General features: G+C 37.8%; 1 protein-coding gene across 6 annotated transcripts in view; it reads left to right on the plus strand.

The window, feature by feature from the left end:
• Positions 1-22,270, plus strand: part of tjap1 (tight junction associated protein 1 (peripheral)) — a 125,940-nt gene that overhangs the window by 62,928 nt on the left and 40,742 nt on the right. For all 6 annotated transcript variants that reach the window (XM_077247006.1, XM_077247007.1, XM_077247008.1 and 3 more), the window contains 3 exons: positions 232-296; positions 10,036-10,231; positions 12,740-12,768. In XM_077247006.1, the coding sequence (XP_077103121.1) occupies positions 10,076-10,231; positions 12,740-12,768 (185 nt within the window). In that variant the 5' untranslated portion in view covers positions 232-296; positions 10,036-10,075. The remainder of the gene's footprint in view (positions 1-231; positions 297-10,035; positions 10,232-12,739; positions 12,769-22,270) is intronic.

The raw sequence follows: 22,270 nt of genomic DNA on the forward strand, positions 1-22,270 counted from the left end.
AGTGCATATATTTTTTTCTTCTGTATAATCCCCATGGGGTATAAATAAATTCACTTTTATTATTCACATGCTTGTCAGGATTTTCTGACCAGATGGATTCAATTTTTGATTAGATTCAATTCTTGTCCTGTTTTGGTGCTTATGTTTATTTTTACATTTCTTGCTCTTCATAGATCATGTTGCAAAACTGACAAATCGCATTTCAGTAACCCAAGCAAATGTCTGTTTCAGAGACGCTCTGGGCCTGAGAACCTGTGAATGAGGACACCATTGAATGAAACCAACTCCAGTTTCAGGTTTGAAAACACACAATCTAAATAATTAGTTGTGTTTGTGCATTCTTGTCTTGCGGAGCTGGCAATCGGCCTCCAGAAATAGCTCTAATTGGAAGATGACATGTCTCTACAGAGCTCTCTTTTGATGCACAGTTGTGTCTCATGGTGTTCTCTTACAGTCGTCTTCAGATTTACTGAGATTTGGCTGTTCCAGGAAGGAAATGTTTTTTTCCCTCAACAAAATTGATGTTTTTCCCTTTTCCCATGAACTCTATCTGTCTGTCTTTCACACCTTGCTGTCTGTTACTCTACCTAAAGACCCCGATATACTCACGGCCAAGTTATTTTTCAGTCTTTCCTTAAAGGTAAAAAGAAGTTTGAAATATGTGACCAGCGATATTCTGTTAGCTGAGAGCAGTGTTTAGTTGAATATGTAAATATGTGCCGCACGCTTTCCTCCTAATAGCAAAATAAACACACAAAAATGACAGCGGTGAGAAAACAGCAGTTAAGAAACCATCTGATGTAGCAATATAGATATGTTTGTACAAGCTCTGCAATTCGACACTCCAGTCAAGTCACGTCACTTTTATTTATACACTTTATATAATACATAGTTTAAAAGCAAGCAGCAATACAGCAGAGGTGGACCGTAACAAAGTACATTAACTTAAAGGGATAGTTCACCCAAAAACTATTGTTTTGTGAGGAAAAACAAACAAAAATAACGACTTTATTTCAACTATTAATTTCCTTCTCTGTGGGTCCCGAGTCAGTTCACTAGTGTAATAGCGTAAGCTTCTGTTGTTGTACGTCACACCCATCACACACATGACCAGCATCGGCCAATAGTGAGCCTACGTGTGACGTAGCTCAACGCTATCACACTACGTTAACTGACTCGAGGCCCACAGAGAAGGACATGAATAGTTGAAATAGTCGTTATTTTTGTTTGTTTTTGCGCACAAAAAGTATTCTCGTCGTTTGATAAACTTAAGATTGAGTCACTGCAGTCACTTGGACTATTTTAACGATGTCTTTAATAACTTTTCGGAGCTGGGAAGTTTCAATCCCTTAGAAGCCTATGGAGGAGTCATCCAGCTCTCAGATTTAATCAAAAATATCTTAATTCGTGTTGCGAAGATGAACGAAGGTCTTACGGGGTTGAACAACATGAGGTAGAGTAAACACTGACAGAATTTACATTTTTGGGTGAACTATCCCTTTAATTACAGTTTTTGAGTAACTGTGCTTTACTTTTAGTATTATTTTTTTCTGGAAACTTTTTACTCTAACTTCTTTACATTTGAAACACAAATATCGTACTTTTTACTCCACTACATTTCTGTCAAGGTCCTTGAGTAGAAAGTAGTCCGTCAGAGGATGATTTTGTTTACATGAGTGAATATCATTGGCAGAATCGTAGAAATGCAGGATTAAGATCGCATGGGGGGTTGAATCGAGATTGCGATCTTTTAACGATTAATCGTGCAGCCCTAATGTCAGACTCCAACATCAGATTGACGTTAATCTCCAACGTTGGACAGACTGTGGTTGGAAATGAAAGTGGTGTTGACGTCCCGATTGATGTTGGTTTCTGACGTCAACCCGATTTTCATTTTCATCCACAGTCTGTCCAACGTTGGAGATTAACGTCAATCTGATGTTGGAGTCTGACATTAGGGCTGCACGATTAATCGTTAAAAGATCGCAATCTCGATTCAACCCCCCATGCGATCTTAATCCTGCATTTCTACGATTCTGCCAATGATATTCAACGAGATAACGCACTAAGGGTGGAGTGGATCGCACTTCGGTTCTGCGGTTCGGCACGCATGTGATTCGCGGATTCACTGCTAAATATAACCATCATAGAGTGAAAGTTTATCATTTGGACGTGTATTGTCTTGCCAATTTACACATTCAAACAATTTTAATCGCAGAAGAAGAGACGAAAACCGGGACTCGCGCGTTATCTGTGCGCACAGCCCCCAGCCACACACACTCGAAGCGCACAGAGAGAGAGAGAGAGAGAGGCGCGTGTCAGACAACGCTCGGATACAGAATTGATTCCTCTTTCGCGTTTCCTTGCCCTTGAACGGACACATAAACACAAAATTATCAAAATACCTGTCTAAATGGACGTCTCAACAACTATTCTCTCGTTTATGTCATAAGTGAACAGTTGAGAAAGAAATGGATGTTTGTCATTTTTTTCCAGTCTGTGCAGTCGGTCTTAAAGTGACAGCACACACTTAATATATATACATACACCATTTTCTGTGTTATTGATATTAATAAAACAACAAAATACAGCTTTAACAAAGATGAAACTATATTTAATTCATACAGTGAACAAATAGTGTTATTTTACATTTAGGCTTAATTTCTGTACTTGAATACTACTGTTAGACTTTGTAAACTTTGTTATTTAGTATTCATCTCTGCTTGTAATTTGTGTATTTGTTCTTATTTTATTAATGACTGTTCTCTTGTTTTAAATAATGTGAACTTTATCAGTTAGGCTATTAGTTTTTAATGTAGCTATCGAAAAACTTCAAGTGAGCTTTAAGTAATAAATGAAAAGCAAAGTTATATTATAAAACGTATCTCAATTAAAAACTTATCCTAAACTACAGTATGAGATGGTTAAAAACAAAACTGCTAAATCACAAAGTACTAGCGGCTAGACGAAACAAACTTCTATAAAAGCAATATCCAAAACTGTCTGTGCTGGCAAGGAAATACCTCTCTATCACTGTTACAAGTCCCCCATCAGAAAGGGTTTTTACCACAGGGGGAACATTGTAACATGCCTGCGTTCCTCCCTGAAACCTCAAAATGTTGGTAGGTTAGTGTTCTTGGCCAAGAACCTTTAAGGTTCTGTGCCAATTGGAGCAAAAAGCACAGCTTCTGTTTAGTTATTTTTATTTGTTATTGTAGATGTTAATGTTATCTTATGTTCAACAACATAAAGCTTTAAAATGATTCACTTTAAGGGGTCTAAAATAACGAAAAGAGACATTTTTTTTGTTACTTCTGCACTTTATTATACTGAATGACCGGTGTTAATTTTTTTTTTTTTTTTTTGTACTTGAGTGCAGTAAATTTTGGTTGAAATGAGAATCGTGTAAGAGAATCGTGATCTCAATTCCCATGGAGAAAAATCGTGATTCACATTTTAGCATGAATCGTGCAGCCCTATCTGACATTAACCTGATTTTCATTTTCAACGTTGGGTTTGGTCTTCTAAATGCGGATTTTGTCATTGTTTTGGAGCACACAAGCTTATAGATATAAGTAAGGCTAACATATTCATACTAAAAGCCAAAAAACGTTTCATAGAGACTTTAAATAGGGCAATATTTGAGGGAACAGCCATTTGGGTGTCCGGAACCATTGTGGACGTTGTTGAGTGCACTTATTCAATCTCACATTCAATCCCACTACTGGAACTGTGTTCTAGAAATAAATGTGATATTGATATCAGGGTAGGCAGGCATAGATTCAGAGGCATATGATACTGTAAGTATTACATACAACAATGCAACAATAATAAAACAATGCATTGACATTTACTTTTGATACTTTTGATACTTAAGTACTTTTAAAAGCAAGTACATCTGTACTTTTACTTAAGTAAAAAACGGTCTTTACAACTTTTTCTTGTAAAGGAGTCATATTTGACATGTAGTATCTGTACTTTCACTCAAGTACGGAAGTTGTGTACTTTGTCCACCTCTGCTTTACTGTATTAAACATGAAAAAAGCAGTCTCATTTCATCAGAAGTGCATAAAGCAACTCCTCCAGTGTGTTCATGTTTCACTCACGGACGCCTGACCTCAATGGACTGAACTCCATGTCATGGATTTCCATGTCAAAGAAGGCGGAGCCTCAGAGCCACGCCCACATATTACGCATTCGCCACAGACCAATGATAGTTGGAAGGAGTTTAACCAGCCAGAGTTAACTTTTCTGTAGAGTTCGCTTTAGCAAGCCGTTTTAAACTTCAGAAACAAACATGTTTTGGCCTGATTTTGTTGGAAATGACTCACACTAGTTTGTTCTTCGATTTCGCTTAAAGTATATCAGGGCCTTAACGGTTTAAGGTCATAGTCAAAATTGCCCCTTTTTACTTATTCAATACACAACAAATTCCTGGTCTTATTGCATTGCTTGGTTCTGAAATACTTGGTTCTGATTATTCAGTAGTGGCTGTCGGATATTTTTGTAAAATGACTACTAAACTGTAATTCATATTTAATTCACACACACACACACACACACACACACACACACACACACACACACACACACACACACACACACACACACACACACACACACACACACACACACACACACACACAATTTTTAATTAATGTACATTAATAATATATAAATTAATATTATACTATTGTTGCAGTGTTCATATTGCTGCTATGGAATTCAAAATGGGTTGTGAACACCATTTCATGTTTCATGATTTTAAACCTGGCAAGGTACAAAAACTAAACCAAGACCAAGTCCCAACACAACTCATGGCTCACAGGATCACACATTTTGCTTGTCATCTCTAAAAAGATGAGTTTATTTAAACAGGCTGTTTTACTAGGTCTGTATCATCTGATATGCAGGTCATCAGGGAACTGAGAATGCTCTCTGTCTGAATCAACAGTACGAGGAAGTGTGTGAGGTGCCGGAAATGGGTGTCACATTGGCTCAGTGGCCACTTCACAAAACAATGCAGACTGCAGAATGTCCTGTTGTCTGACTATCCAAACTCATGCAATCCAGACTTCTCACGCTTTGTGAAAAATATTAAGCACTATTGTTTTTAAGCATGACAAATAATGTCAGAATTATCAAAGCTTGTTTCCACCGCAGACTAAAACATTTTAAAAGATAATTGTTACTTTTTTTTTCTCAGAATTGCATGATATAAACTTTTTTGCAATTTCAAGTTTTTATCTCACAATTCTGACAAGTATTGTTATTATTATTTATTCTGACAGAATTGCGAAATATAAACTCACAATTGCAAGTTATAAAGTCAGAATTGCGAGATTTAAACTCACAAATATGAGAACAAAAGTCAGAATTGCGAGATATTAACTCGAAATTGCATTTAATGAAGTCAGAATTGCAAGAAAAACAGTCAGCATTGCATGATATAAAGTCGCAAAGTTTATATCTCGCAATTTTGCCTTTATAACTCGCAATTGCGAGTTCATATCATGCAATTCTGAGAAAAAAAGTCAGAATTGTCAGATGATAAGGCGTAATTACCTTTTTATTTTTTTATTCCGTTACTGAAACAGGCTTCCATAAAAAATGATAAAAGTATCTTTTCTACGTTTTCGTATCCAGTAAAAATCCAGCAAAATTGAAAAAGTACATACTACATACAACAGCAGCTCACACTCTGAAAAGTATCTTAAATATTTGACTGAAACATACAATTTGAATCACCTGAAAGTCACATAACATGATCAAATTTAGCAATGTGGAGCTGCCCACATATCAAATATCACTATGTACAGTATGTGAGGATCTGGTGGTATTGAATTTGGCAACATTGAATATTTCATGCATATTCAATGCGTAGCAAATGCGGAAAAAATGTGTGATCTCTCTTGTCTAACAGCTTTATATGAAAATGTTAGCATCTTTAGAAAACAGTGGCCAAAAAAAAAAGACAGGTTCATTTTAGATTGCTGCCAAAATAATAATAAATACATCAATACATAAATTATTGATATTCTTTATAATACCCAGTTCTAGTAGTAATGTTATTTACTTCTAATTTTTTTTGTATCAAAATTCACAATTGGAGCACATCTGACTTGGAGACCTGACTTATCTGTGGTGCAGAGTTAGGTTTAATCAAAGCAGCTTAATTAAGTGTACAATCTGCCTGTACAATGTCAGATTCCTCTGAAATGAAGCTATGCAGCATCTGTGTGGGCATGTGACGGTGTGAAGGTCAGTATGTGCTGTAATTCCATCCCTTCTGTTCACATAAAGCTGAAACCCTCAGCCACAGTCATTAGTTCTGGCATGACAAATAGAAAGCTCAGCTGTGAGGCTTTTTAAGGTGTGCAATGTTTAAAACGGTCTGAAAGCATCTTTAATTGGCTTCTGAAAGAGTAGAAATCACCCTTAGACAGCAACAGACACCTTCTAGTGCACAATCAAATGGTGTGAGAAGTTCCACACACATCGGAGAACAGAGCTTGTTAGAACAGAGAACTGTTGGTTAAAATGAGCAGTGTTGGGTAAGTTACTCAAAAAAAGTAATCCACTACAAATTACTAATTACTACTTTAAAATTGTAATTTGATTACATTACTGATTACTGCATGTAAAAAGTAATCAGATTACTAAATACTTTACTTTCAAGTTACTTTGTAAACCTATTAAAACTACAAGAATACACTAAAGTGAAACAATTAATTTAATATTGAAGACATCCCAAGTCTCCCGGATATTGATAGCGGCTCCCTGATGCCCGCAATTTAGTTAAAATCTCCCGGAATCTAGAGCGAGCAAGAGCGTACATGCGAGACAGAAGAGACTGTGCTCCAAACCGTGTAGCGCGCGCACGGCGGAGAGGGAGAGAGCGAGAGACCTTGCGTGTGTGTGTCTCATGAAGCGCGTTCACCGGTAATTCATTAAAGGTGCACTGTGTAATATTCCTGAGGATCTATTGACATGCTCAATAACCGACACAGCCGGCCAAACGTGATTAGCAATGCATTTTACTAAATATTTTTTTTCTTTATAGTAACTAAAATAATTTTATTGACATCAGGAACTGTAATCAAACTACATACATTTTGAATGTAATGAGTTAAATTACTCCGTTATAACGAAAAGTAATTAGAATACACATTGGCCTGTTACTTTGTAACGCGTTATACCCAACTCTGAAAATGAGGCACATCGTCAGGCATAGTTTGATCACGGTTTTTCCATTGAACAGCAGTTGTGTACCTGTTAGTATCACAGGTGATGGTTGGAATCTTTAAAAAATATGTGTGCCTGTTACCAACAGCTGTCTCGTGACATGACATCGGGGTTTAAATCTCAAGAAGCAATTGAGAAGTGTTGTCCTTACTCAGATTTTTTCCTCACAGAAATTTCACGCTTGATCTTTGAAGCTTTGTTTTGGTTTTTTTTAGCCCTTGCGTGACTAGCAACAAAAGCTTTAGGCCTTTTGCCCTAAACGTTTGTAATATTTAGAAGGTACAAGGAAACCTTTAATCTGGATTTAGCTGTTTTAAAAAGGACAAGTTGCCATAATCTCCCAAAACACAGTTGTATTATTCTGTCTTGGAATTAGAGCTTTGCGATATGGCCAAAAACTACTGGTTACAAGGTAGTAGAGTTGTCAAAAGATACCAAGTCGTTACTAAAATTTTAAACACGTGACGATACCAGCATTTACCTCTAGCATTTTGGGTGCTTTTGACCGGATTTTTAAACACCTCTGATTGGCCATTGTGTTCACGCGCTCAACATACATGTCTGTGAATGGCTACAATGACATCTTTGACGCTCTTCATCGAGCACTTACACCGATACACACAGGAGAGTTTGAAAGTGTTGTCGTTCAGTGGATATATTAGGGATCCACTGATAGACAGCACATTTAAAGAACATTAAAACTTGATTTTTACCACAGAGGGACTTTAAGACCCAATGTTTGACGGACTGAGTGATAAAAATACCTCTTCAGATAAGAAGATAAGATCTTGTTGAACTTTGTGTGAAACTTTATAATCAGTTCAAATGGGATTGCTGATTAAAGTCAACTGTCTTTTGAGTCGGCTTTTCAAAACACATTTAGTTCTGCTTGCTGTGTTTATTTGTGTAGGCTTTGTGGGTAGAGGATGACGTCAAGAGGGAAAATCAGCCTGCCAATAAGTGGCACATTTTGGCAGTGACCCCCTCACGTGTGCGTGTGTGTATATTTGTGTCCCAGCCTGTGCCCTGCAGCACATTAGCAGCATGCGCAGGGAACACCATTGATTTCTTAGTGGCACCACACTGTGACACACCAGCCAATTCTCCCTTCATTTTTCCCATTTTACCAGTCAGGAACTTTAAAAATAGCCACGCCAATAAAGAAAGCCCTCCTGCAGAGGAAGGTGTGACCCAGGAAGAGGTGGAGAGAATCTGAGTGCTAACCATGGCCTGCTATTATGTGTTATGCACTCGTGTAGCGTTCTGACTCCAGGGAGTCAATGCAGGTTGCAGTGATGAAGCAAAAGGAAGTGATCTAAAACTTTACTTTCTTTGACCTGCTCAAACTTACTCGCCCACAAAGTTGTTTTGTTTATAGTGCCTCAACCAACCACGTGTCAAGATTATATCAAATGGTCAAATATGTGAAAATTGGACCTACAGGGTAAGGATTTTTATTAACCTAGTTTCTGCAAGTGCTTAAACAGAAGCTTGTTTTGCAGCAGGCGTTTTTGGCAGCTCTGTGCATTAGCAGTATCACACTGGGTTCATGTTACAATCTAATGGTGTTGCTGGATAACTTTAGCACTGTTTGAACAGGATTAGATTTCTAAAAACGTTTACAAATATTAACATAGGATGACCTTGAACATGTACTGATTTGTACAGGATTGAGATCTGTTGTTTTTACTATAGGGGCTGAACTGAGCAGTTTGTGATCCGCACCTTTGTTAATATTTCATATTCTTTTTATGTCAGGTACTAGCAGTACTTCAGGCAGGCGCTATTATCAACTAATGTTAATAAAAGCTTTTAAATTTAAGCTGTTAAATATAAACTGTTGTTTTACACAGAAAGTTGGCAATATGTTTTAAATCCACAATGAAGATTTGCCAGACAGTGCAATAAGAAATTTTGCTTTAGTTATGGTATTCTACAAAGTAAAAAAAATAGTTCCAATTTTATGGAAATTAGACATTTCTAGCAGCCTGGGAACAAGCAAAAAACAGTTGGTAATTATTTTAAATATCATGTGTTAAAAAATCGGAATGGATTCCAATTGCAAAGTTCGTCTATGTATTACAAGTTTGCCTAACTCCCTTAGGAAAAACTAGTATTGTTTGAATTGAACTTTTTAAATTGAAACTGATTTTAAATGACAGTGAATAGACCGTGGGTCATCCCTACGTGCCTCTGTAAGGGATTGGATCCCAACCGCACACCCCCTTTTCCAATTCTATACATAGCTTCCTGTGATCAATAAGAGTCATGCAGGCATTGGTTTAACAGTTTGTCTATTGGAAACTCACTCCAACATGTAGACAATCCCTCGCTTTAAAACAAGTCCATGTTTTCCCCTCCCACCCTCATGCCTCTATATTGGTCTCTATAGCATCCTGTATCCAGTATCTCTTTTTGTCTTTCCACTCCCATTCTCATCTTTCCTCAATTTACTACACAGATTATGATAAACACCTTATTTCACAGAAGAAGTATAGACAGATGTTTGGTGGTTGTTTGAGGCTTTTTTGCCCCTCAATTTCCCTCTATCAACATATGCTGTCTGTTACATCCATAGCTGTTTTTTATTGGTTGTTGTGTTTTTAACTGCCCAGTGGTGCTGATCAAAGCCTATTGATTCAAACTGCTTTTTTGACGTTGCCGCTTAGAGAGGAAGAGGCAGGAAAGAGAGAGAGAGAGAGAGAGAGAGAGGATAGGGACTGTCTTTTTTGCACAGGACAGGGTTGAAGGCTACTGCTACTTTGGATTCTCACGCTTCTCTCTCGGCAGGACTAACGGACAGTGTATGGAAACACACTGATCTACCAGAATGACGAGTGCTGCTCCCGCCCGGAAACCGTACCGAAAGGCACCTCCGCAGCACCGCGAGACTCGCCACACTGTTCCAGTATTTCGAGAGGATGTTAGTGGGAGTGCCTTGCCATCCGCCAACCCTGGTTCGTCATCCCAGCCTGACCCCTGCCAGGTAAATTTCCCCCGAAATAATGCACCTATTTTGCAGAGTACACGATTTACAGGCCCTTACCCGCAATGGCCTGAAAGACCCGTATGGTCGCAAGCATCGGACAGCGAGCTGGATGTCTCGAGCCTGTCTAGTTTGGAGCTTAGTGTCCTCCCTCCACCACAAATCTTCAGCCACGGTTCTCTCGGCATGAGACTTCCTCCCAAGCATCTCCGGCAACAAAGAATGAACCGCTTTATCAGTCGTAGTGATGACCTACTGGCACTCTCTGCTGACGACGATCTCTCCTCTTCGGAAGACTCCCAGCATTGGACTCGAGGCAGTTCCCCGTCACACTCCAGCAGGAGTGCCGAGCGCTCTTTGGTCTTCAATGAGAAAGCGGAAATATTTGTACCTAGGGAAGAACAGTGTCCACCACAATTAGCATTTGTGATGGATGCCCATCCACCCAAGGGCATCCTCAAGCACTCTCATCAGTTGGAAGTGTACTCATCCGATAGTCTGCGCAAGTCTAAGTCGGTAGAGATGCTAGGCCAGTCGCAAAGTCGTGGACGGAGCCGGAAACCCAAAAGCATATCCTTGGACAGGGAAAAGGGCATACGAGTCTCTCCCACTGGGCGTGGTACTTCCACATCGTCTACATCTCCCAGCTCTATGCCACCGGATTGGAAGATGCAGCTTCTTGAGGAAAAAGTAAAATTTTCCCAATTTCTGGATGAAATCACCTACCGGGTGATGACCCCTGCCAATCTAAAGTTGCTGCGCGGGAACCTTCCCGATTCAACAATGTCTTTACAAGAGAACCAAACGAAACACCTTCCTGATTCAACAATGTCTTTAAAAGAGAACCAAACGAAACACCTTCCTGATTCAACAATGTCTTTAAAAGAGAACCAAACGAAACACCTTCCTGATTCAACAATGTCTTTAAAAGAGAACCAAACCAAACGCCACATCAATCCCCAACAGTATGAATTCAAGGACCATCACGACACAAAGCAAGAGCAGTGCAGACCGTGGCATGAATGGGCTTCCCGGCATAGCAGAGCCAGCAAGAAATCTAGTGAAGCAAGACCCAAGACATGGCACATGGCAGCGGACAGTCCAGAAAGAGTGTCTGGAAAGCAACATGCAGATCCCCATCGGGAAGGGGCCCGTCCTAAAGCCGAAGGCCCAATTTACAGTCGGGTGGGGGGCAGCAATGATTTTGAAGGGGATGACAGGGCTCCACGGGGGGTTCAACACCAGACTCAACTCCACCAGTTGCCCCATGTGGAGAGCAAAGCCCTGCAAAAGAACAATATGGATAAATCAGGGCTGGCAAAGGGTGAGATTCCCACCATTATTGTGGAGGGTGAGAAAACACCTTTATCACAAGTGACTGCCTTTTCTATATTATCACACATCAAGGTATGTTATTGATCATTTATTTTTTACTTTATCCCCCACCTAATATACTATATATATATATATATATATATATCTTTTTTTTTTAATATATATCAATATACTATTCAATCCACTCTTGCATTCAAGAACCTATAAACGAGCAGCTTAGAGATTCTTTTAAAAAATCTGGCTTTTTTTGTATTCCACAATAGAAAGCTATACAGGTTTGGAACGAGTTTAAGGGCTAATTAACTTGTTAAAAATTATTTGGCTGATCTTTTCCTTTATTCAATCAATGCCATGGCTAGTATTCTCATCTCACTGTTCTGGTGTTTCCTAAGGATATTTTGCTCTAAATATGAGCGTTTACTAAAACCCCCATCACCAATTGTCACTTCTGCGACAGTGTTTCATGAACTTTTGTTCTGTGCAGTTTTATTTGTTAGAGATTTTCATCCAACAACAACAAAATACATGATTTCTCTTTAAACAAACAGTTTTGTGTACAAACTTTCTCTACATTAGACAAATTTACATTTTCTGCTCTGTGGGATATGGTGGACATTTAGCTGGCAGAAAAAAAAACAGGATGTCAGACCAATTTCATAGCTTCACTAGGCATGTGCATATTGACCCGTTTGGCAGAAGGCACAGCGTATGATGTCAAATGCTTTCCCTGCGTCACTTTCTTTTTATTGAAATTATGTGATGAATTATCTAACACATACAGGTCATGAATAAAGCTGTAATATTTAATTGATACATGCCGCAAAGTAGGTCTCATTTTAATTTATTTACTGTATGTTTACTTTTTATAAGTTAAATTATAAGACACACAAGTCTATCCTTCAAAACTGTTTCCTACATGTGAAGTAATGTAAAAAATTGTTTTAGGAAGCTTTGACATTTAAAAATTGTTGTTTTGCAGCCACACATAAGATCAGTTCACATTCAAGTCTTGAGGAAATGTTATGTTTGCCCTCTTGGTATAAAAGATAAATATACAGCTCTGTGGGTATTAAGGATATGTGAAATATTTATTGTAATATACAACTCTCTGACTTTTTTATGTGTTAAAGGATATTTAGTTTGCACATACTAAATTAATGCTCTTTCTTACAGGAGTCCTTATCAGATGCCGACAGGATCAAGTAAGTTTATTTTTTTTGTCCTCAGTGTAATGTTTTAATTTTTATTCTTCAAAAATGTTGCTGAAATTGACATGGTCAGTCTGTTGATTGGCAGTGTTTAATTATTTGTTTCAATACTCAATAATAGATTTCCATTTGTTCCATTAGCCTTGTATAATTTATTCAAGTGTCTCTATATGTTCAAGTGTTAGGTGGTCACCTAATCTGACCCTGAAGCTGATTGTTCATTGGCTCTTGGCGTTGAATGGCATGGTTGGACAAGAGCCAATCATGTGAGAAGACGCCTGTATGAGATAACTTGCCGATTAGCCTAGACACTCCAGAAGGGTTAGGTTGAGTCCCAGGCTTATGGGTGTAACTGGGCGACTGTCCGAATGACAATCTGTTGGCCGTGATGTCTTGCGATAAGAGAGAGTGCCCACCTTTTAAAGACTACTACACCTCAGGTGCTCACTGGAGTACTAGGTTGAACCCACTTTGATCAGTGACATCTCGCCTTCTTTCCAGGCTTACAGGGATTCCAAGGCTTTTAGGCTCCAACACCAAAAAGCAGGTGCACATGACTAGTGACGAGGTTCTGCTTTCAACTCAGGGGCTCCCAATACCTCTGCCCCATTTCCCCCCCATGTGCTGCATTAGCTTTCATGTTCTCTTACTGTTCTGTGTTCCCTTTGTTGCTGCTTTTCTCCCACTGGAACTAACACTATAAAGGCAGCACCTTAGATCTGGGATAGCTTAAAAGTTATTCTAAATTTTAAAGCTGTTCAAGTTGCCACTCCTCAACATCGGCACAGAGGTTGTGCTAATCAGAAAACTCTACGGATTTGCAAAGCTATTTTTTTTTTTAAAAGTCAACTAATTGGTTACCTAAACGAAAACTGTATAGAATAGAATCAAGCAGAATGCAAAAGCCACTAGATGTTTTTAAGGCCTTTTGTAATATTTATCGTCACAGTGCACTTAAAGGGATGAATTTAAAGGCACAGCTTTTTAGAAAGGGTTTCACACTGCAAAGTGTCTTAAAGGGTTAGTTCACCCAAAAATGAAAATTATGTCATTAATGACTCACCCACATGTCGTTCCAAACCCGTAAGACCTCCATTCATCTTCAGAATATAGTTTAAGATATTTTAGATTCAGTCCGAGAGTTTTCTGTCCCTCCATTGAAAATCTATGTACGGTATAATGTCCTTGTCCAGAAAGGCAATAAAGACATCATCAAAGTAGTCCACATGACCTCAGGGGGTTAGTTAGAATTTTTGTGAGAATACTAGAATACGAGAATACTTTTTGTGCGCAAAAACAAACATAAATAACGACTTTATTTAATCTATTCATTTCCTTCTCTTTGGGCCTCTAGTCAGTTAAACTAGTGTAATAGCGTAGAGCTACGTCACACGTAGGCTCACTATTGGCCGACGCTGGTCGTGTGTGATGCGTATGACGTACAACAACAGAAGCGTACGCTATTACACTAGTGAACTGACTCGAGACCCACAGATAAGGACATGAATAGTTGAAATAAATTCGTTATTTTTGTTTTTTTTCGCACAAAAACTGTTCTCGTCATTTGATAAACTTCAGATTGAGCCACTGTAGTCACTTGGACTATTTTAACGATGTCTTTAATAACTTTTCGAGGCCGGCAAAAGTTCAATCCCTTAGAAGCCTATGGAGGAGTGATCCAGCTCTCAGATTTCATGAAAAATATCTTAATTCGTGTTCCGAAGATTAACGAAGGTCTTATAGGGTTGAACAACATGAGGGTGAGTAAATACTGACAGAATTTTCATTTTTGGGTGAACTAACCCTTAAACAGCTAAGGCACAGTACAAGAAAATTGGGTAACACTTTATTTTACAGTGTCCTTGTTACATATGATACATGTACTTACCATAGTAATAACAGTAAATGATGCATAATTACATGCAAATAAACCTTAATCAAATCCTAATCCTACCCATCCTATAGTAAGTAGATGTAGTTGCTTAATATTACTCAGTACTTAAATATATAATTACACTGTAACTTTAGTGTAACCCTACCCTAAACCTAGTAAGTACATGTAGTTGATTAATATTACTCGGTACTTAAATATATAATTACACCATAACAATGACACCTTAAAATAAAGTGTAACTGAAAATTGCAATTTAAATAAAATAAAGTGTAACCCTACCCTAACCCTATACTAAGTACATGTAGATGATTTATATTACTCAGTACTTAAATATATAATTACACTGTAGCAATGACACCTTAAAATAAAGTGTAACTGAAAATTGCTCAGTTTCACCATTGTGACCCATGCTAGATTACTCGCATCACATGTAGTGTTGGCTAACAGACTCGTTGTGTTCCCTTCATCATCTCTCTCGTGGCGCCGAGCGGAAGCATGCAGGACATGGTCAGGCAGGCGCTTGTATTGATTGGCCTAGTTGTCTGTTTAATGGGTGGAGAGAGAGCTGAGCGGTGGATGTAGTCTGAAGATAGGTTTCTCCGTCATGTGTTTTCACCTCCCTCAGGGTGGACATCTCGAGTAAATGAGGGCTAAAGTTAAATCACAAAAAAAGCATTGTAAGTCTTTTATTTATTCTCAAGAGTTCTCCAACAATCTACATGCACTTGACGCGCAAGAGATTGCCTTTGGATCTGACCACTCTGAGACCTCGGATTTATAGATACAATGAGCTCTTTACTTTAAATTTTAACTGGGCTCCTCATCACACAAGGCTTCTGTTAAAATCCACTGCCCACTAAAGCCCAAAGTATACTTCCTTTTTTTTATGCATTCATTAAACCAGTGGTATTTAAATAGCTGGCTTAGCTCCACCCGGACAGCGGGACATAATTCGAAAAATAGATACTTTTGCTAAAACGCTGCAGAAAATGACAATGCAGCAAATACAATTATTTTTATCTGTCATACGGATTACTTTAACAAGTTAACATATGGCACCTTTAGGCATTTTGTATTTTTTCCATATTTAGCATGATTAATCGGCATATTAAGAGCATTTCAATTATTTAGAGATGGCAAGGGAATACAAACAAAATCTGAAATGACTAGTTAACTTTATTTAGTGCTCATGATAAGAGTTTTGCATATGTTGTTTGTTATTAGAAGTTTATTACTTTGAACAAAGTATTAAAATGGTCCATATTTTTCTTAAGAGGTAAACCTACACCCCCAGTATGTATTCTCAGTCCCAAGGTCTTCTATGTGCCAGACACGTAGGTGTCAAAATTTAATAAATAAACAAATACATACACAAAAATAGCCTGATAAAACATCTGATCTAACCTTTTATATTCATATCCAGTTGTGAGAAATATTTACTTTTCTTAGTAAATATTGGTAAAAATTGTTAGACATCACTGCTTTGGCTCTCTGGGACCAAGAATCTCCACTTTTATGACTATTTTGAGAGTTTAGGATTTTTTCTTTTACAAAGTACTACGGCTGCCCCGATGGAAATCTAAAACTGTTGTCTGTACCTCCGCTAGGAAGGAAATACAGAGACTGGACCTCTTGAACTTTAATTAGAATAACGCATTGCGTGTAAATATACATTTTATCATCAGTGTATTATGTGTGCAGGGTCTGAAATTAACTTTTTGTCTCACCTGCCACGGGGACTGGTAGATGAAAAAATCCACCAGCCAAGCATATTTTTTACCGGCCAAAATAATAAACAGCCTTTTTGTGTCACATATACATTCATTTCAGTACATTTAATTGAGATAAGTATTATGTTGAATGTATAAGAGTACATAGAAGTCAAATCAGAGCAACAAATAGTAAGACATGGAAGATGTGAGCATGGTACTAGTTCTCATAACAGTTGTTGTTGTTGTTGTTTATGTTTATTTCATTCATGGGTATTTTCCAATAACTTACTTCATCATACTCATAAATATAATTTACAAAACCATGATGAAAAGGAGGCAGGATGAAGAATATCTTATATTTCCTGCCCCCTTAGGTACATTTGAAGGTTTTGTAAAACTATCAGATACTTTACCGAAAGTAAACATTTTTATCGATTAATACTATCAGTTAAACAGATTAAAAGTAAAAAAATAAAAAATAAAATATATATATATATATATTTTTATAAATCATGGGGTGTGTCAACACGCGCAACAACTAAAGACATATTTCACTGAGCAAGCACAATGAAGCAAGCGAAAAGAAGTAGCAGGTCTCCCACGCCAGATCTGTATAATAAACATCTTAAACTTAAATCAGAACTAGGAGTGTTTTTATGAAAGTGGGGAGAAATCCTGGAAAGTTTTAGCTAATCAGCTGCGAGGGCTACGTGCAAAACAAATTATAAATGGTCTTCGTCTAGATAACGGGGAGGTCACAACTGATCCAAATACTATTAATTACAAGTTTAGAGATTTTTATTCTACTTTGTATACATCTGACTCCTCTTCGCAGGGGGATATCGAACATTTTCTCGACCGACTAAATGTCCCCACGTTATCCTTGGATGTTCGTAACCTTTTAGAAGTACCGATTACTCAGGAGGAAATGGCGGCTGCTATCTCATCTCTACAATCTGGCAAAACCCTGTACCTTTTTTTAGTTTGGAAAAATTTGGATTTGGCCCGATCTTTCTCTCTTGGATTAAATTACTTTATAGTACCCCTTCTGCAGTAGTCCTAAGCAATGGTCTGCACTCTAGGCCATTTAACTTGCACCGCGGAACTCGACAGGGCTGATTAAGAAAGATCTCTCTAAATGGTCCCCTATAAAGATTTCTCTCATTGGGCTCATTAAGTCTATTAAAATGCTGGTGCTTCCTAAATTTCTTTATCTCTTTCAGTGTTTACCTTTATTTATTCCCCTGTCTTTTTTTAAGTCTTTGGACTCTGTTAACTCTTCTTTTATTTGGAATGGTAAGCACCCTCGCTTACGCAAAGCATACCTTCAGAGGCCTAGATCCAATGGTGTAAGGAAATACTCCTTACCCAATTTTAAGTTTTACTACTGGGCAGCTAACATACGAAATACACTTTATTGGTGGCATTATCACCTTTTGCCCAATAGACCGTCTTGGGTGGACATGGAAATAAATGCTTACAAGCAAATTTCCCTTCCAGCACTTCTTGCATCTAAACTACAGTCTACCTCTTATATTCCGGTCGATTGCCCAGTGGTGAAACACTCGTTGAGGATTTGGATCCAATTCAGGAAGTCATTTGGTTTTAGGGACCCCTCTCTTCTTAGCCCTGTGTTCCGTAATCATTTTTTTTCGCCCTCAATGCAGGATGGTTCATTCAAGAGTTTGTCTCAAAAGGGGATAAAAAGTTTCAAAGACTTATTTTTGGATAATGTATTTGCTTCCTTTGAACAATTGGTATCACGTTTTGGTCTTACCAAGTCAGATTTCTTTTGAGTCTTGCAAGTAAGACATTACGTTAAGTCACTTATACCAGACTTCCCAGCGATGCCCTCCGAAAATCCTTTGGATAGGTTCCTTTCATGAAATACATTGGCCAAGGGCTCAATTGCTACTATTTACAATTTAATGATCAATCTGGCATCTTCATCCCTGGATAACATTAAGAGAGCTTGGGAGGAAGACCTTGACAGACCACTCTCCGAAGACACCTGGAACTGTGTCTTTAAACAGGTCCACTCATCGTCAATGTGTGCTCGGCATTCACTTACAGTTTAAAGTTGTACACAGAGCTCATATGTGTGTTCGTATTTCCTGTCAAAGGAAAGCGAAATATTTGTCGTATTCTAACTTTCACGTCACGGGTATTTACCATTAATGCGCGTCAGCAGCAGCGCTGGTCAGCATTCCACAGCGCGAGGAAGCCGCGGGAAAATAAAATCAGCGAGTCACGCATTGAATCAATGCATTATCGGTCTCTAATAAGTGAAGCATCGGCTTCAGCGTTACCCATGCGACGCATTGCTGCTCAGCTGAGCCTTGAAAAGTGGAACTCAAAGTTAAAAATAATTAACACATTGTTTCATTACATCTCTTTTAATGAATCAGCTTTTTTGAACGTGTTCGTTGAATGAACGGTTTAATGACTCACTCAAAGCCCGTTGTCGTAACAATGTGCGCGCTGAGTGAAAGCCTTTCAATGCGCATACAGGGATCTCCCAGTCGCGGCAAGTTAAAGTTCACGGGGAAAATGTAAGCCTATTATTAAATCGATCCTCGGAGTTACAGATCGATCTTTAGAAATTAGTATCAAAATCAATTCAGAATTGGTGAATCGATTTTTTCAACACAGCCCTACATACGGTTTGAATTTCTTTGTTACATAACCTTTGTGAGTTCCGTTTAAACAAGTACAAAGACATTTTATTGTTCATAACTTCTGGAGAGAAACAGTGCAGACACTGGACAAGACTGAAACTTTCTAGTGCACGTGTCGAGCAGCCATGTTTGAACACAATAAAAAATGCAGAATAATTTCAGGTAGCATGTTGCCATGATAATGCAATAAGAAAAAAATACATGGCACTCACAAATCTTGCGTAAAGTAGTTGATTTTTAAATTTTATTGAACTTAGAGCTGCGAGATTAATCGTTAAAAGATGCAATCTCAATACAAATACCCACACGATCTTATTCCTAAAGTCTCTATTAAACCTTTGACAAAACACACGTAACATTCGAATCTGTGTTCACGGTACGCTGCTGCTGGCCCAGAGAGAGCAGTTATCTCAGAGAGCAGTTATTTCATACCTATGTTTAGGTATGAAACAGCTTCACAAACAGTCTTTTCAACCACACCGTATTGTTATGTCTGCCTTACAATAATTCAAATGATCACAGAAGTACTGGGGTAAAAGTTTATAGTTCAGATAAAAACACTGATGACTACGATAGCGATCAAAACAAAGTAAATCACCTTTTGAAAGTAGCACGGCACTTCAAATAACGTTTGTATCGATTACATTGTTACAAGTGTAACAGGCAAGTGACTTAAACATGTATTTGTCATTGAATCATTCATTTAAGAGATTTGTTCAAAAACGCTGATTCATTCAGCAATCAAACAAGTGAAGTCTTTAAATGAGCCATTGGATCATTCAGTCAAACCTTTTTTTTAAATATGTATTCTAATTAATTAAATTGAATAGACTGCAGCAGTATCTTGTCAGAATCTCTAGAAATGTATGTTGTTTTATTTAGCTGTCTGTTCAGAATCATAGTAGAATCTCTATTTGAACAACAAAAACAAAAAAACAAAAAACTTGTAGTTCTCAGTTTCGTGCAGCTCCAATTGAACAATTTCGATATAAATTTTTTTATTCTTTTTTTTTGTTTGCTTTCGACAGTTTTCTGGAAGAGGAACTTCCAGTCCAAGTCTAAGCAATGTTCAGCCCAGTCTGAATGTGACTGAAAGGGCTTTTTCTGGTTTGTTGGATTTGCTAAAAAAAAAAAGAGCATGTGCACATATAATTTCTATGTCTATACTATATGATTGTTGATCATTTCATTTGAACATGTCAATACTGACAATAAATAACTCTCGATATTATAAATCGAAATGTCATTGATTTCTAATACTGATGATCGGAGAGAGATGCTTTGTAATGATGTCATATGATTGCATATCTCCATTGCGAGATTCATGGGGCCTGCGTTTTTGAAAACTGTCAAAAAACAGCCATGTCCCAGTCACTCGTAGTTCCTGTCTGCCTCTGCTGACATTTCCATTCATTTCAGGAGCCTCGGAGCCATTTACAAGAATATTGGTTTCTATGTTTACACTCTCCGGTTTCATATTTAAATAATTCAATTTGGCAATTTCACTGAGATGTTTTATGTGGAGGAGCTGTTTTCTTTCTGCTGTCATCATCACATAGAGCAGTGCAACGGCAGTCATGCAATTACAACTGTTTGACAAAGACCAAAACATTGACTAATGTTTTTAACTATTCGACTATAGTTCTTCATGAAGTGAACAGTCTAGAAGTTTTAAATTCAAATGCAAAAGTTTGGCCAGTAAGATTTTTTTAATGCTTTGAAATAAGTCTCTCATGCTCATCAAAGCTGCATTTATTTGATCAAACTTACAGTAAAACGGTAATTTTGTGAAATATTACAATTTACTGTTTTTTATTTCAATATATTTTAAATGTAATTTATTCCTGTGATCTAAGCATCATTACTCTAATCTTTAGTGTCACATGATCCTTCAGAAACCATTCTAATATGATGATTTGCTGCTCAAGAAACATTTCTGATTATCAATATTGAAAACAGTTGCGATGCAATTTTCTTTGATGAGTGGAAAGTTTAAAAGAACAGCATTCATCTGAAATGGAAACTTTTTTTAAGAGTTATGATCAATCTAATGCATCCTTGCTGAATGCACTAAATTCGAAAATTTTGAACGTTGAAACATTTTACCATGCAGTAGATAAGAATCGACATTTATACAGTATAAATGTAATACTTTTTGTTACCTGACATAATTCATTATATTGACGTTATCTTCTAATCAATATACTGTATGTGCATCAATACTGATTTCCCTTTGATCTGTTTTTTCCCCGCTAAATACTTGGCTCATGGTTGAGAATGTCTTTGCTAACCTTGAAAGAGATAAAGCCTCTTTGCTGCGTGCCTGAAAACAACATATGCACATTCACAAATGTGTGACCGACAGTTGAAGAAACCCTTATCACACTGGAAGCTGTACGTGGCGGTCCTTGTCAATCAAATACAGTGGAGGATTTTCTAAACCGATGTTAGGGTTTGCACACAAAAACCCACAATGCATCTGTGTCTCACACATTTAATTTAGCATCTTTTTATGTCATGAATAATGAAAACAATTAAGCAAATCGTAGAAGGATGGATGGTTTCACGTGTTTTCTTTCAGGAAGTGTTCAGTTGTGCTTTGGGGAATGTGTGGCACGTCTGCTCACAGTCTCTTTGTGCTTTTTACATTTAGCTGTTCTTTTGCTCCATTTGTGCTCTAACATGGGCCTGCGAACAGGCGATTTGCTACTGAAAAGAGTTACATTTATAGCTTAAAACCCCTGCCCCCATCTCGGTCTCTAGCATGAATCATTGATGTTCCTGTAGCTTTCAGCAGTGTCACGTTGGCAGGTTTGAGTATTGGTCTTGGACGTGTGTTGTGAGTGCATGAACGGGGGAAAGAAACTAGAAAAGGAAAAGGTGTTGCATATTCTTAGGGAATCTCCATGGTCTGTCAATGAAAGATTTGATTCCTGTGAGCTGTTGTATGCTCACCCGTGTGTTGTGTAGCACTCCAGATGCTGTGTGGAGTCTGTCTACTATCACTCCCCATCCGATGACAGCGATGGAGACTTGCAGAACTGGTTCTTTTTTTGCCAACACTTTTTAGTGTTTGGGAAGCATGTAACCATTTCATAAGCTGTCACTTTTTATTAGGAATGCCTTTCATTTTTTGGCTGACAATTGAAGACACAACAGTATCTTATAGAAATGCACCAAAAGATGTTTTGAAATATTGAAACAGTCCCTAA

The sequence above is a fragment of the Siphateles boraxobius genome, unplaced genomic scaffold, assembly GCF_051911475.1.
Source record: "Siphateles boraxobius isolate OS27281-9 unplaced genomic scaffold, OSU_SipBor_1 104, whole genome shotgun sequence".
NCBI lineage: Eukaryota > Metazoa > Chordata > Actinopteri > Cypriniformes > Leuciscidae > Siphateles > Siphateles boraxobius.